The sequence below is a fragment of the Chionomys nivalis genome, chromosome 1, assembly GCF_950005125.1.
Source record: "Chionomys nivalis chromosome 1, mChiNiv1.1, whole genome shotgun sequence".
In the NCBI taxonomy this organism is placed as follows: Eukaryota; Metazoa; Chordata; class Mammalia; order Rodentia; family Cricetidae; genus Chionomys; species Chionomys nivalis.
This window is the reverse complement of record NC_080086.1, coordinates 136107102-136121115: the sequence shown is the minus strand read 5'-3', so window position 1 is coordinate 136121115 and position 14014 is coordinate 136107102. Positions and strand designations below refer to the sequence as shown.

Here is a 14014-nt window from a genome sequence, read left to right as displayed (position 1 = left end):
CCCTGGGTTTTGCTATTGTTGTTTTGGGGTTTTGTTTGTTTTTTAAGACAAGATTCCTCTCTGCAGCCCTGGCTATCCTAGAACTCACTCTGTAGACTAAGCTGGCCTCGATCCACCTGTTTCTGCCTCCTGAGTGCTGAGAATGCTCTGGAAACTGGCTTCTAGGAGTCTCTATCCATGACAGAGCTGGTGACTGAAGGAGAATAGAGAGGCAGAGGAAATAGGTTCTTGGCTCCAGGCAGTCAAAACTAAGTTTAAATCTTAGCTCTGAAAGCCACCGAGTTGTGTGACCAGCTCGGTCTCAGTTTTCCTATCTGTAGCATGCAAATGCTGCTACTGACTTTAGTCCTCCTGTCTCTGCCAGGTGCCAGGTCACTTTAATCCTGCTTCCTGGCTTTTACCCCAAAGCTATGAACCTTTTTGTATGTATACCAGACATACTTAAACTTGGTGTCCGGGAATCCTTCTGTCATCGCTGGGAAAGCTGGAATGCAGAAAGTCACCAGAATTTGCAGAAGGTGACAGCAGAACTGGCCCCAGAGCCCCAGGTCTGCAAGCACCAGGGTAGCAGGTGGCTGGAGCGGAGCGGCCAGCGCCAGTACTTCACCGGTCTGGGGTGGGTGGGACAGGAGGCGAGGTTGTGCTCCTGCCCCAGCAAGTCCTTTCAGACCTGCCTGTGGAGTGCCGGCCGCTGGCCAGGCTGGGTACATGGTCTCTTCGTGTCCTGAGCATTTGGCTCCCTCTCTGAATCCCTCTCCCATCTCAAGCAGCAGCAGATTAAAGCTGTCCAGAGGGTGATCATTACAACCACTTCCCTACTCTCCATTCCTCTCCATTTCCCCATCGTCCCCGCCCCCACCCTGTCACTTGGGGCCTGCAATCAATGAGACGGAAAATGAGAAAGTGTCAGGAGCTAGCAAAGCGTGGAGAGCAGCTGGGGTAGCCCCTGCAGCGGGCCTGAGTGGGTGGACCCCAGCCCTTCACCCCAGCTCTGGTCCCAAGCCAGCCACTGCTGCCATCCGCTCAGTGCCCAGTGGGGCCAGGCTCCCAGCTGATGTCAGTGAGGAAGTCTACTGTCAACATGTCCAAAAGCCTCGTCTTGAAAAATGTCATGAAACCCGTGTGTTGCTGCACGAAAATGTGTCCAGGACACACGTCAAAGCAGCTGAAGCCATGGCTCCTATAAAGGGGTTATATTTTCGTTATTATATAGATACTGGTATGCACACAAGGGGGGGTTGAGTAGCAGTTACTCCTGGAAGCACAGAAAACACTTCCCCTTTGTTGAACCCCAATAAAGATATGTTGCTTTCATAAGAAAAAAATAACTTTAGGGTAAAGTATTTCCATTATGGGGAGAAACATGAATGGGCCATCGAAAATGACCAGGGACTGGGCTTTGGGCTGAAACTCTATCAACCCAGGGAGGAAGGGCCAATTACTCCTGCTACTCCAAAGCATGGGTCTAAAACCAAAGTATATAGAGTTTGCTTTTTTAAGAGCTAGCAGGATATGGTGGCTCAAGACTATAATCCTAGCACTTGGGAAGCAAGGGCAGGAGGATTAAGAGTTCAAGGTTAGTTACACAAGTTGAAAGCCTCTGTGTGTGTGTGTGTGCGCGCGCGCGCGTGCACACACGAGTGCACGCTGCAGCTCAGATGTTAGAGCTCTTGCCTCACACACATGAAGGCCTGGTTTAGATCCCTACATGCCCCTCACAATATTTGAAGTAGCCCATGCTTGCAATCCTAGTACTCTTTTTAAGGTTACCCTTGGCTACACAGTGAGTTCAAGACCAGCCTGGGCTGCATGAGACTGTTTAAAAAATGGGACAGGTAGTGCACACTTTTAATTCTAGCACTCAAGAGGCAGAGGCAGGTGGATCTCTGAGTTCAAGGCTAGCCTGGTCTACAGAGTGAGTTCTGGGACAGCTACGGCCACACAGAGAAATCCTGTTTTGAAAAAAAAAGAGAGAGACAGAGAAGAGAAAGATTCGTGAGACTTTGAAATATATAGTTTTTCAGACTGAAGAGCGAGCGTGGCGATGACACTGGTGCTTACACACAGCCCACACCTGCACGGAGGGCTCGCTGCCTTTCCCACCCCTGCTGACACAGCCTCTTTCCCCACAGTGTTCCAGTTCCCCACTAACAGGAGCGTGGCCTGGCCTGCTGGAGGGTTCCAGTGAGAAGGGCTCTCCAGGATGGCCCCTGCAGCCCTGCTCTGCCCACAAAGGGACTCTTCTTCGTCAAGAGCCTGGGCTGGGAAAGCTTTCAGCCTCCATCTGAATTTACTTGGGACAGAAGGTGACCGACTGTGAAAGGCCAGGAGGGCCGTGGGTGGTCACTCCAGAGTCCACTTCTGAGGAGTCACGGAGCACAGAAATGCAGTTAGACACGAGTTTATTGGTGGGGCTGCAGAGTCCTCCCTCTCCCGAGGGGAAAGCTGAGGACACAGCACCAACAGAGGGATGGACAGACAGATCCCTAAATGGACACACAGGTAGAGCAGACTCAACAGAGACCAGCACAGCCACAAAGACACAGAGGCCACAGCACCAAAGAACACACACACACAACAGACAAAACCACAGGGCACACAAACCAAAGTGCAGGCATTGGGGCCCCTGCATAGACCGAGCAAGGATCACATGGGGAGGGGGCCCCTATGACCTCCCCAAGCATAGGCACACGAACAGCACACAGACAGGCAGATGCCCCCAGGTACCAGCCAGCCTGCCACAGGACACATGAATTGCACAGAAAGGGCAAGCATGACTCTCCAGGTCACGTGGAACACGAATGGTGGGGCTTCCACACACCCCACACCCCTAAACTGCTTACAGCAATTCAGTCTGATCCTCCCTCCTCCCTCTTCCCCACATGCACACTTTGGTCTTGACCAGGGGGGCAGGGGCTGGGGCATCTGGCAGGTGGAAAATGGAGAGAGGATGGTCCCTTCTGTGGTGGGGAGGCAGATGCTGAGAGTCCAGGCCTGAGCCTGGGCCTGGCAGTGGGGTGGGGGTGGGGCTGAGGCTCAGGCTTGGGGCTCCCGGCAGCGTAGACACTGGGCCATCTCAGGCTGGTACCGCTCCACCTGCAGGGTGCAGCTGGAGAACCCAAACCGGGAATAGAGCCGCGATGAGGCCTCAGCCAGGACAGCTTCAGGGTCAGCCGTGGAGTCTGTGGGAGGGCGATAAGAGGCAGCTTAGTCCTTGGGAAGTCGGGCACAGCCAGGGGCTGTGATAAGGAGGGAAGGGGGCCCAAGCACAGCACAGCCCCAGAGGACTGAATAGACCTCTTGATCTTTCTTCTGCATCACCGCATTATATGAACGGCGTAAAAATTGTAAAGAAAACGTGAGACTCGCTGCAGTGGGCCATGCCGACACACTAAACTGCGCCCGTTACAGGCTGCTTCCTGCCCGTGAGCATCAATACACAGCTGGGTAGTTCGGCAGCCACACCACCGTCTTTCCAGGGCAAGCCAGATGTTAAGTATTCTGCCCCACTGTCCTTCTCAAGTTACCATCCAACATCCCACAAGTTATGATATTTTTGGCATCCAAATTGCATGCCTCTGATTGCTTCTTGCATCTGGGAGAGACTCAAAAACCCTTTGTCAGCTCATGAGTCACTGTATATGTATTTTAATAGTTGAATCATAATGTAGATATAATTTATATTCCGCTTCTTTCTTCCTCAAGCATTATACCACAAACATTTTCCCTAGTTGCCATACAGGCTTCATAATTACCACTTTAAATAGCAATGTGATCCCTTACTGAGGGGAGCTGCCACAGTCACCCAACTACATCCTGAAGCTACTGGTAACGTTTTAAAGCGTCAGAGATGGTATTGCAAGTACCCAGGCCTCCCTGTCTCTAGAGTGTGTGTGTGTATGAGTATGCACACAAATACATGTCAGAGAGACCAAAAGAGATCAAAAAAACAAAAACAGCCAAGGTATTTCAGGGAGGCTGAAGCAGAGGATCTCAGGGATACCCTGGGCTACATAGTGAGATTCACTCTCAAACAAACAATGCCTCAATATGCCAAGCTATTGCCACAGGTGGACAGAGGGGTTGGCTCTGAGACGGCACTGACTGGGTTAGTGTTGACTCACCAATAGCCAGGTGTGCAGAGGCAACATGGTAGGTCAGCGTCAGGGCCCATAGGTGGAGGTCATGCGTTGCTCGGACTCCCGGCACTGACAGCAGTGTGTCCCTTACAGGTTCAAAACCCACACTGCGAGGGGCACCTGCAACCAAGGCCACAGTTGATGGAGACCCAGGTGGGAGCTGAGGGAGCCCCGAGGCGGGAGCTGGGGGAGCCCCGGGGTGGGAGCTGAGGGAGTCCCAGGTGGGGGTGTCAGTATTAAATTCACCTTCCATGAGGATGCGCAGAACGTCTCGAAGGGTAGGGGCTGTGGATCCAAGGGCACAGATAGAGAAGAGGAACGTGCTTATGGGGTCAGCCGCCTTGTACTGAGGCTGCAGAGAAAGTGATGTCTCTTAGAGGAGGCTCTAGGTTCATCTTGGCAAACAGAACCCAAAGGCATCCTGAGACTCTCACAGAGGGGGAAGGAGACACCCTGGAAAGCTGGAAGCTCAATGAAGACGGCAGAGGGTACCAGGAGAGGGAGGTGGACCCTCCACAGCGGTACCTTGAAGTAGATGAGGAGGGAGGCAGCCAGGACCCCCAGGCTCTGGAGGAGATCTCCCAGCACATGCACAAAGGCAGCCCGGACACTGGTGTTTTCCAGGGGCACGGGGGATCCGTGCCCCTCCTCCAGCGGTGCATACTCTGTGCCCCTAGATCCATGGCTGTGGGGGGGCCCAGCCTGGTGCAGCACAAAGGCCATTCTGAAGGAGAAGGAGAGAGGTTCAGCCGGATGGCCTGTTCTTCGTCTCCCCGTAGTGCCCATCTCCACCTGTCTCCCATCCCAGAAAGATAACACCACCTAACAGAAAAATTACACTGTCGGGGGCAAAAGATACTGGACCTGGGGCCAGAGATGTGGATCCAGGTCCTGGCCCTGCCTATTTAAATAGTCTATTGCCCCCACCCCCCACAGTATCTTTTACTAGGAGGAAAACCAGTGCTCATGGATTGATAGACTCAAATGAGATCATATTGATAAAGTAGGGCTAGTATCCAGTAAGCCCTCAACAAATACCTCCTGGCTGAGTGTCTCTTTCCCACTCATTTCACCCAAAGAAGACAATGAAGCTGTGTGTGTGTGTGTGTGTGTGTGTGTGTGTGTGTGTGTGTGTGTTACCATCCTGGAAGAAGACCCTCTCTCTCACCCTGGACCCCACCTGGCGCCCACTCCACACCGGGACGTACAGCATGTTGGCACAGACAGCAATGCTGGCAGTCAGCAGCATGGCACCCCCCTCGATGTGGTAGTCACTATGCAGCAGGCGGATGAAGGCCAGGTACAGCAGGATGCCAGTGACCATCCAGAGGGAGACCACAGAGGCCAAAGCCCCCAGAGTCTCTGCAGGGGAAGACAAGCTGTCAGGTCAGGGCCCTAAGGCCCGGCAGGACCAGCGGGGAGGCTGGGCACCGAGTCATGCACGGCTTTACCTGAGCGGTGCCAGCCAAAGGTCATGGTTCGGGTGGCTGGCCGAGTGGAGAGCCAGAGGGAGAACAGGCTGCCCATCATGCTGCCTACGTCTGCCAGCAAGTGAGCGGCATCGGTCATAATAGCCAAGCTGTGTGCCAAATACCCACCTGCAAAGGGGGAGGCAGAGCTGGGATTCCAGGAAGTGTACATCATGTGTGCACAGGAATGGGAAAGAAAGGGGGCACCAAGAGAGACCGGGCTTTTTCGGGTGATAAAATTACAAGTATTTTTTATTTTTTTATTTTATTTTTTTGTTTTGTTTTTCGAGGCAGGGTTTCTTTCTGTAGCCCTGGCTGTCCTGGAACTCACAGAGATGTGCCTGCCCTGCCTCCCAAGTGCTGGGATTAAAGGAGTGGTCATGTGCCACCACCACCCAATCTATTGGAGGAATTTTTCTAGTCTTTCCATAATAATAGATTTTATTTTCATAAAAAGAGAATAGGGTTCTTAAAATGCCAGTTCAGTCCAGCCCCCAAGCAACTGCTGGTTCACCTTGGTGCCTTGCCTCCCCCGTCCCTCACAGCCCTTGTCTTTCCGTTTCTCCATCCAGGAAACCTGGGCTTCTTGGTGGAGAGTGGCCTAGGAAGTACAGAATATGGGACTGGGGGTGTCCCCAACTTACCAACCACCTCCCCAGCCATGAAGATGAAGCACACAGCACAGGCGGCACACAGCTGCCTCCGGGCCTGCAGCCTCTCAGGAGAGAGGCCTGACTGCGGCATGGGGTCCTTATGGCAGTGGTGGAAGGCCATCCCCTCAAGCTTGGGCTCCTCGGGGAGGGGCTCTGTGAAGAGACTGAGGCAGGCGACATGGTCACCCTTGAGCCTGACCACAGGACTGGCCTGGTCACTCACAGGCTGAGCAAATGGGCCGTCTCTGTCCCTCTGCTAGACCCAATCACGCCTGAGTCTTTGGGGCATGTGGGGGCTCACAGGAACACTCAACCCAGGCTCTTCCTCCTTCCAAACACAGGGCCATAGAATCCCATATCTGAAAGTAAAGTCTAATTTTTTTGTGTGTTTGTTTGGTTTTGGTTTTTTGAACCAGTGTTTCCAAGTAGCTATGGAGCCTGTCCTGGAACTTGCTCTGTAGACCAAGCTGGCCTTAAACTCACAGAGATCCACCTGCTGGGATTAAATGTGAATGCTGGGATTAAAGGCATGCACCACCACTGCCCGGCAAGTCTAATGTTTTAACAATGAATGTAAACTAAGGCTCAGGGAAGGGAAGAAGCAAGAGGGGCCACACAGCTGGCAGGTGGTGGAGCTGGGACAGATACTGACCAAAATTCTATACCATGAGAGGCACCCCAGGAATGCAAAACGGACAGCCACTCTTCCTGGGTGAATGAACGAATGTGGACTAGACACGAGGGCACACAGCAGAAGGCAGATTGCTGCTGCTGGAGGAATTCTGGTGCTCTCAAATGAGTTCTAGTGCGGAGACCACAGAAACCACATGCGGAAGCATTGAAAAATGGGGAGGATGTGGACAGTCACAGCGCCAGAGAAACACAGAAGAAAGCCGGTATGAGAACGTGGTACACACAAACCCGCTCACTGCATCTCTCTCTTAGTCTTGCTCCGATGCCTTGGTCCCTAAACCCTCTCTGTCCCTTCAAGACAGGAGGTATAAGCAAGCGAGGTCCTCTGAAAGGGTGTAAAAACTGGCGTGATGACTCATGTCTGCAGTCCCAGCACACAGAAGCTGAGGCAGGAGGCTCAAGAGTTGAAGGTTAGCCTTGCACACATACGAGGGGAACCAGCAGGGCTGTCACAGGGGAGGGGGTCCTTCCTACTACAGCTGGGATGGTAGTGACAGGAGCAATGGATTTAGAGTCCAGCCCATGTCACCTGGAGCCCAGCATGCCGCACATCCCTTGACAATAGAGATGGGGCCTTACCTAGGGATGCCACAGGTAGGACTCAAAGTGACTGTGTTTGGACCTATTCTAGCCCAGTTCTCACTGTCCCACTGTTCTTCCTGGACCCAAGCAAGGAAAGAACAAAACAAAGGAGCTCAACACAGAGACAGTCCTGAAATTCAGGAGTAACAAGGATCCCTGTGGGAGAAAGATGGCTCTAAACTAAGATCCCTGCAGGGACAGGGATGGGGCCCGCAGTGGCCATCTGACTGAGAAAAACACTGCTTGGGTGGGCCGAGGTGGGGGCAGCCAGCAGTTACAGAGAAAACTCAAAGAGTGGGAAGGTAAGCTTACTTCTTCAATGACAAGCCCCTTCCCAGACTGAGAAAGAGTGTGCATGATTCCGGTGTTCCCAGAAGAGACAGGGAGAGGACAGTGGCTTCAGAGCCCATCCCTGTTCGGTCCATGAGGTATGACAAGCAGTATCCAACACAAGGAGCCCCAGTCTGGTGGGAGACAAACATGTAACACGACTTCTACCAGGGAGAGGCTGGGGGGGGGGGGTGTCTGAACAAATCACTTCGGGGCACAGGGGAGGGCCTGAGAGGAAGTCACAGTCCTAGAAGACGTTCCTGACGGGCAGGATGATAACGACAAGGCACACAGAACGGAAGTCCAGTCCTAGGTGAAGGGAAGAGGAGACCTGCTGGCTGACAGAGCAAATATCTTCATGTTGAAATGACCTTGATGGTGGGGTGTGGGAAAGAGGACATAGAAGAGTCTAGAATGGATCTGGCCGGAGGCTCTGCCAGGCACAGCATCAGAGGAGGGTCAGGTAAACACACAGAGCCTTGAACAATCCTGCCGGATTTGGTGACTAACGGTCATATGAGGATGAAAATGGTCCAGGAGATGAAGATGCAGTCTGAAGAGGAAACAGATGCTGGGCAGTTTGGAGGCTGTAGCAAGACACCTTCCTTGGGCTTTTAAGACGCAGCACAACCAGCCATCAGCGTAGCCACCCATCAACAGGCTGCCTCCTTTTGTTTGGCATCAAGTGGGCACTAAAGGGGCCTCTCTGCTGGGGTGTGGAGGTGAGGAGACGCTTTTGTCCAGGGCTGGAGGCTGTTTCCTTCCCTGGCCTTCTCTGAAACCCCCAACAACAACAAAATGATATAGAGTGGGGGAAACGGTGAGGCCTAGGGTATTCCTTGGGCAAGTAAGCTAGGCTGATGCAAAGTCAAAAGGGTACGGGGAGCAATGCCAGGGCCACAGCTGGAGCCCCACAGCTGCCCACCACTGCAGTCCCCTGCAGGAAGAATCCTTCCTTCCGTTCAGTTTCCCCATTCCCCCACCCACTCAGGTTTAAGGCCCCCCTCCCAAGGAAAGACCTGGAAACACGCAGAAGACCACAACAGAGACAAAAGGAGAGGACGGAGAGGGAAATAGAAAGATTGAGGGAGATGAAAGAACAGAAAAAGCCAGAGACCCTGTCAAATTCCAGAGACAAACGGACGGTCGGCTTCCAGACAAAATGGCTAGCGGAGGTGGCAAGGAAGGGCCTGTCGCGGTGGCAGCTCGAGATGGCAGGGCAGACGGAACCGGCGGCGGGTGGCGGGAGCGGGCGGCCCGCAGGGTGCGGGGGAGGTTCTGCCGCCGCCCCCGGCCCGCTGTCCCGGCCGCTCGGCGCCTCATTTCACACCTCGCCGCCCCCGGCCCCGTCTGTGCGGAGCCGGGAATACCCCCCGCCGCCCAGCCCGCACCTGCTCCTTCCTCGCCGCCCCCTCGCTTCCTCGCGGCCGCCCGCTGAGCCCGAGCCGATCCCCGGGGCCCGAGCCCACCACTGGCCGCGGCTGGATGGGGCGCCCCTATCCTGGGGTGCTGAGCGAAGGGTCCGGGGCCTAAAGCCGGGTTTCCGATGCCCGGAGGCGAGGCTCACGGGGCAATGCGGAGATCGCCGTGCCTGGCCCTCTCGGTCCGACGGAGCGGCGGAGGAGGCGCAGGGGTCGGGAGGCTTGGGGCACCGCGGCAGGGGACTTGCTCCAGAAAATGGGTGTCGGACAGAGGCGAGGCGGGGAGGGGGCGGGCTTCGGCCGGCGGATCGGCGCCGCGAAGCCTGGGGACCGTGGGGCGCTGGGGAGGCGGGCCGGGCCAGCGACGAGGAAGACAACAACGAAATGGACCGATGGCACGCGTCTGGCAACCCCGGGCTGACAGCCAGCCCAGGTCTGTCCTACCTCTTCAATCGCAGGCCGCCGCCGGCGCTGCCGCGGTCCCGGGAACTCACGAGGCGGGTGGTCTCCGAGCCTCCGGTGGCGGGAGAAGGCTCCATGTCCCCACAGCCGCGACCGTCTAGGCCGCAAGGAACGGGAGAGACGGGGCTGGCCTTGCGCCAAATCCGAGAGGCCCGAGGACCACCCGGACTCCCCGCAGGACCGTGGGGCCACCAGAGTGGAGGGAACTGCGGTGACTGTGGCGCTCTGAGTCCGAACTGCAGAGCCCGCGGCAGCGGGAGCCCCGCCCCACGTGGGGCGAGCTCCCCCAAACCCCGCCTCCAGGCTCCTAAGTCCCTCTCTTTCTCGCTCCCACACTTAAGGCCCGCCTCCGGGACACGCCCCTAAATCCAAAGCCCCATTCCCCACCCCCCCCTTTGCGCGCCAAACCGTGGGGTGGGGTGGGATAGCCACCACGATACCCTGGCACTGGGGTTCTTGCAAGCACTCCATCTGCACAGTCCCGCCCACCAGTTCCTAGTCCGGGTCTTCTCACCTAGGGACCCCTCTGGCACCAAACTTTTGGAAGAGACACTGCCCTATGCATGAGAGCTTAGGGGCATCGTCCCACCACCCAATCACTTTGTGGCTCTGGCCCCCACGCGGAGGCAGAAACAGGTGCCAAATTGATCTGGAGAGAGACAGAGAGAATCTGGGGTGAGCAGTGACACATTCCCAAACAACTCTAAGGACTCCAGCCAGAAATCCCACTGTGGAGGCTCTGGAATAGGAATTCATGAGCAAAATCTGCTGCCAAGCACGGTACCGCTAATTACCATTTATTTTTATACAGAGATCTTGGGTAACAAAACCCTTTCTGCTGTCCTTCAATCCATACATTATCCCCACTTTCCAGATGAGTAAACAAAGTCCTAGAAGCGTCATGTGACCTGGAACAAATGCCTCATCCTTCTTCCCACCTGGATCAGGACTAGAAATTGAATTCCTCTCACAGAGAGGTTGGGGAGGCAGGAGGTGCACTGTTACCTCTCCAGGGTCACCAGCCATTGTTTATAGAGGGAGGCTGCTTGTTCAGTCTGTTAGCACGTGACTCCTTCCTTGCCTACTTACTGTAACACAGTCTGGTGTGCTCATCTGGGGGAAGGCAAAAGCCCAGAGAAAGGAGTGACTTACATCCCTCGGCGGCCAAGGCTGGAGTCGAAACTTCAAATGTTCAATGCTCCATACTCCTTGCACCTGCCGCCACTGTGGAATGAAAAGAGGAGGGGACTGAGTTGTACATTCTCAGCTATGAGTCTGTGAAGACGATGGTCCGGAGGAGGAGGAGAGAGCCGTGGAAAGAGCGCTGGAGGCGGCGGGTAGTGAGTTCAGGCAGTAAACCCACCAACCGCATCTTTTGGAACACACGGAGCCTTCTGAACGCAAGGTCCTGGGGATTGACACCTGCCCTCAACATGGTTCTCACAAACAATGAGGTCGTGTGTGCATTTCCAAAAGGCAAACCAAACCAAACAAAAATGAAAAAGTGAAAGAAACGGTGAACTCGCCAGTGTTTGGAAGTGATGGGGTTAAGCCGGGAGAGCTTCGCGGAGGAGGTGAGGCTTAAAACGGATTAGGCAAACCGGGCAGCGGACTGGCTGTTCCGGCGGGGGAAGAGTGCGGCTAGGCTCGCGCCAGGTTTGCCGGGCGGCTTGTGCAAACGGATGGCAGTGAGCAGAGAAGTGGAGCAGAAAACTCGGGGTCTGCATGCCATCGGTGCGGGCCTCTGCCCACGCGCGCCTAAGGCCACTGTCGGCTTTCCCTCTGCACCCGCGCCTGGACCAACGAGAGCTCTTTCCTCCCGCTCTATCCTACTGTCTAGAGGGCCTCAGCTCTTGGGCTGAGTCTCAAGAGGACAAACAGAGGGTAAGTCATGGGCCAAGGTCACCTTGCTGGCCCACTCAGAGCCAAGGTGGAAATCAAGTCCCTGCTCAGCTAAGCCAGCGCCTCGGGCTCGTCTTGCCCAGCGCCGTCGGTTTTCTAAACTCGCTGTTTGCCCTGGGGTTCCCCTGATTCCAACTGCGCTCGTGCTGGGGGTGCTCGATAGTCATGCTGCATTCCAGAGACCGTGTGTTAGCCTCGCCCCCAGTGGCCAGGGCGAGCTCCAGAATGGGGAACCGGCTCGTAGGCACGCCTCGGACGATGACGACAACAGGGAACATGACAACAATGACTTTCCCTGGGATTTCCCTTCTTGGGCAGCCCGCAGCGCGCAGAGCATCCCCGACTGCCCAGGAGGGGGCGCGGGTATTGGCACGTGCCCGACCCGCCACCGGGTGGGAAGCCGGCAGGCCTGGAAGTGAAAGGAACGTCGGAGAGGATGGATGACAGCCTCGCTGTGTGTCTGGCTGCCGAATGCGCCGCCTCCAGAAGCCCAGAGCGCCGGCAGTGGGAAGACCAACTTGGGAATCTATGTAAGGAAAGCTTGGCAGTAAAACCGGTGTTTGTGCCCGCTTCTCCGGGAGCCGCCAAGAGGCCCTACCAGAATTTTGTGCAGGGTCCTTAAGAACGAGAGCCTGGGAGAGTCATGCTGCACCTGGAGAGGACGCTGGAAGGCCAGTCTAAGGCTGGTGTCCCTTACAGAACTGTCAAGTTTACTCAACACACCTCTCACCGCATCGCCACCATGCCACCTTAGCTGGGAATTGGTGCTGAAGGAGATAGACAAGGTCCCCCTCCTAGCGATTTCTAGATGGTTTTCTTCTACCGTCCTTTGTTAAATCAGTGCGATATTGATTCATCCACATGCCCTACTACTTGCCCTGTTCTGCCTCTCTAGCAATCTTCTCTAAGGTGACTCACTGGTCATTTCTTAGTCCCAAAGGCTTGACAGACGCAGGAAACCCTGCCTGTCCCCAGGAGGACAATTCAAGGCCAGATTCCAAAGGGCCTCTGTCAGAACAGCCTGGAAGAAGCTACAGGGGTACCCAGGTTAAAACCCCACCCTGAACCAGCTCCTGTCGGGAGAGGAGGCAATGAAGTCAGGATTAAAGCCAGCAGACAAAATTTGCAATCTAAGCATGCTGTGCCCCAGCGCCCCACTAGTGGCTGCCACAGGGCTCTCAATTAAGCCCTTCCAAACAGGAGAAGGGGGCTGTGAGAATGGCAGGCGGGCAGAGGAGGCGGGCTGTTCGTTGGTAATGAAGAGAATGGCGAGAGCCTGCAGCTTCAATGTCTCTTGGCCTCAGGGAGACTCTCCGGCTCTTAATTAGGTCAGGTCTCACACCAAACACTCTCCTGCATGCTACCTTTTCTTTCTTAGTGTCCACCCCTGAGCTGTAATTGTCATTCGACAACTGTGATTCTTCACCCAGCTCCCAGGATAGCACTGTTTTTATCCTCCTGCTTTGCTGACCCCTTGTTCTCTCTTCTCATCTTCTCAACCTTTTAATGATGAACTGATCCCGGACTTGGTCGCCGTCTCTCTTACTTTTCTGCACTCATTCCTACAGAGTTATCCTATGGTCTTAAGCCTTCATATGATGTCAAGTAATAACAGAAAGCAGCGGTTTGTTAAGGCTGAATGTTGGGTGTGGGAAGCCATTGTCTTATTCAAGCTTTATGCTTGGAATTTATTTAAAAAAAAATCAAAATAAATGGCATCTACAGATGATGGTTCCTCCAAACTCTCTACCCAGCGCCATTCTTGATGCTGTCTCAAATATCAGCAGGGAAGCATCTTGGGTTATAAAGTTAAAAACCTAGCTCCTGATAACTACTCAACCCCAAACCTCCTCTTCCCACAGCGCCCTCGCTCCAGAACATGACACCATCCTCCATTAGCTCAGGCCAGAAACCTTACCACCATCCTTGACTCCACAGCCACTCCCGCCCTCCACACTGCCACCACCTGGCCTCCCAATGGCTGTGCTCACCTCCCAGGTGACCTCCCTTTTCCCACTTTTCCTCTTATCCTGTGACTATATTCCCAGTCCAGTCCAGTACCTAGGCAGCACAAGTCAGAGTCTCCTCTCTCTCTCCCCTCCCCCTGCCCCGGGTTTCTCTGTGTAGCCCTGATGGTCCTAGAACTTGCTTTGTGGATGAGGCTGGCCTCAAACTCAGAGCTCCACCTCTTCTGCTTCTCAAGTGCTGGGGATAAAGGAGCCACCACTGCCCTGCTAGGCATTTTCTCTTATGCAGAGTCCAGGTCAAGCCCCAGCCCCCTGCTCCATTCCCCAACTATTCTAGCCTTATGTGAGTCCCACAGTGCTACAATATGCACTTGTCCATATCACTAACTGTAGATG

At 54.7% G+C, this 14014-nt stretch overlaps 1 protein-coding gene across 1 annotated transcript; it reads right to left on the bottom strand.

Moving 5' to 3' along the window:
• Positions 1 to 1991: 1991 nt before the first annotated feature.
• On the bottom strand, positions 1992 to 10024 carry Slc30a3 (solute carrier family 30 member 3). The gene is made up of 8 exons (XM_057790601.1): positions 9732 to 10024; positions 6253 to 6425; positions 5591 to 5737; positions 5348 to 5501; positions 4665 to 4863; positions 4386 to 4491; positions 4125 to 4259; positions 1992 to 3182 (listed from the first exon to the last, which is right to left on the bottom strand). The coding sequence occupies exons 1-8, from the start codon at positions 9824 to 9826 to the stop codon at positions 3037 to 3039; spliced, it is 1155 nt and encodes a 384-aa protein (XP_057646584.1). The 5' UTR covers positions 9827 to 10024; the 3' UTR covers positions 1992 to 3036.
• Positions 10025 to 14014: the final 3990 nt, after the last annotated feature.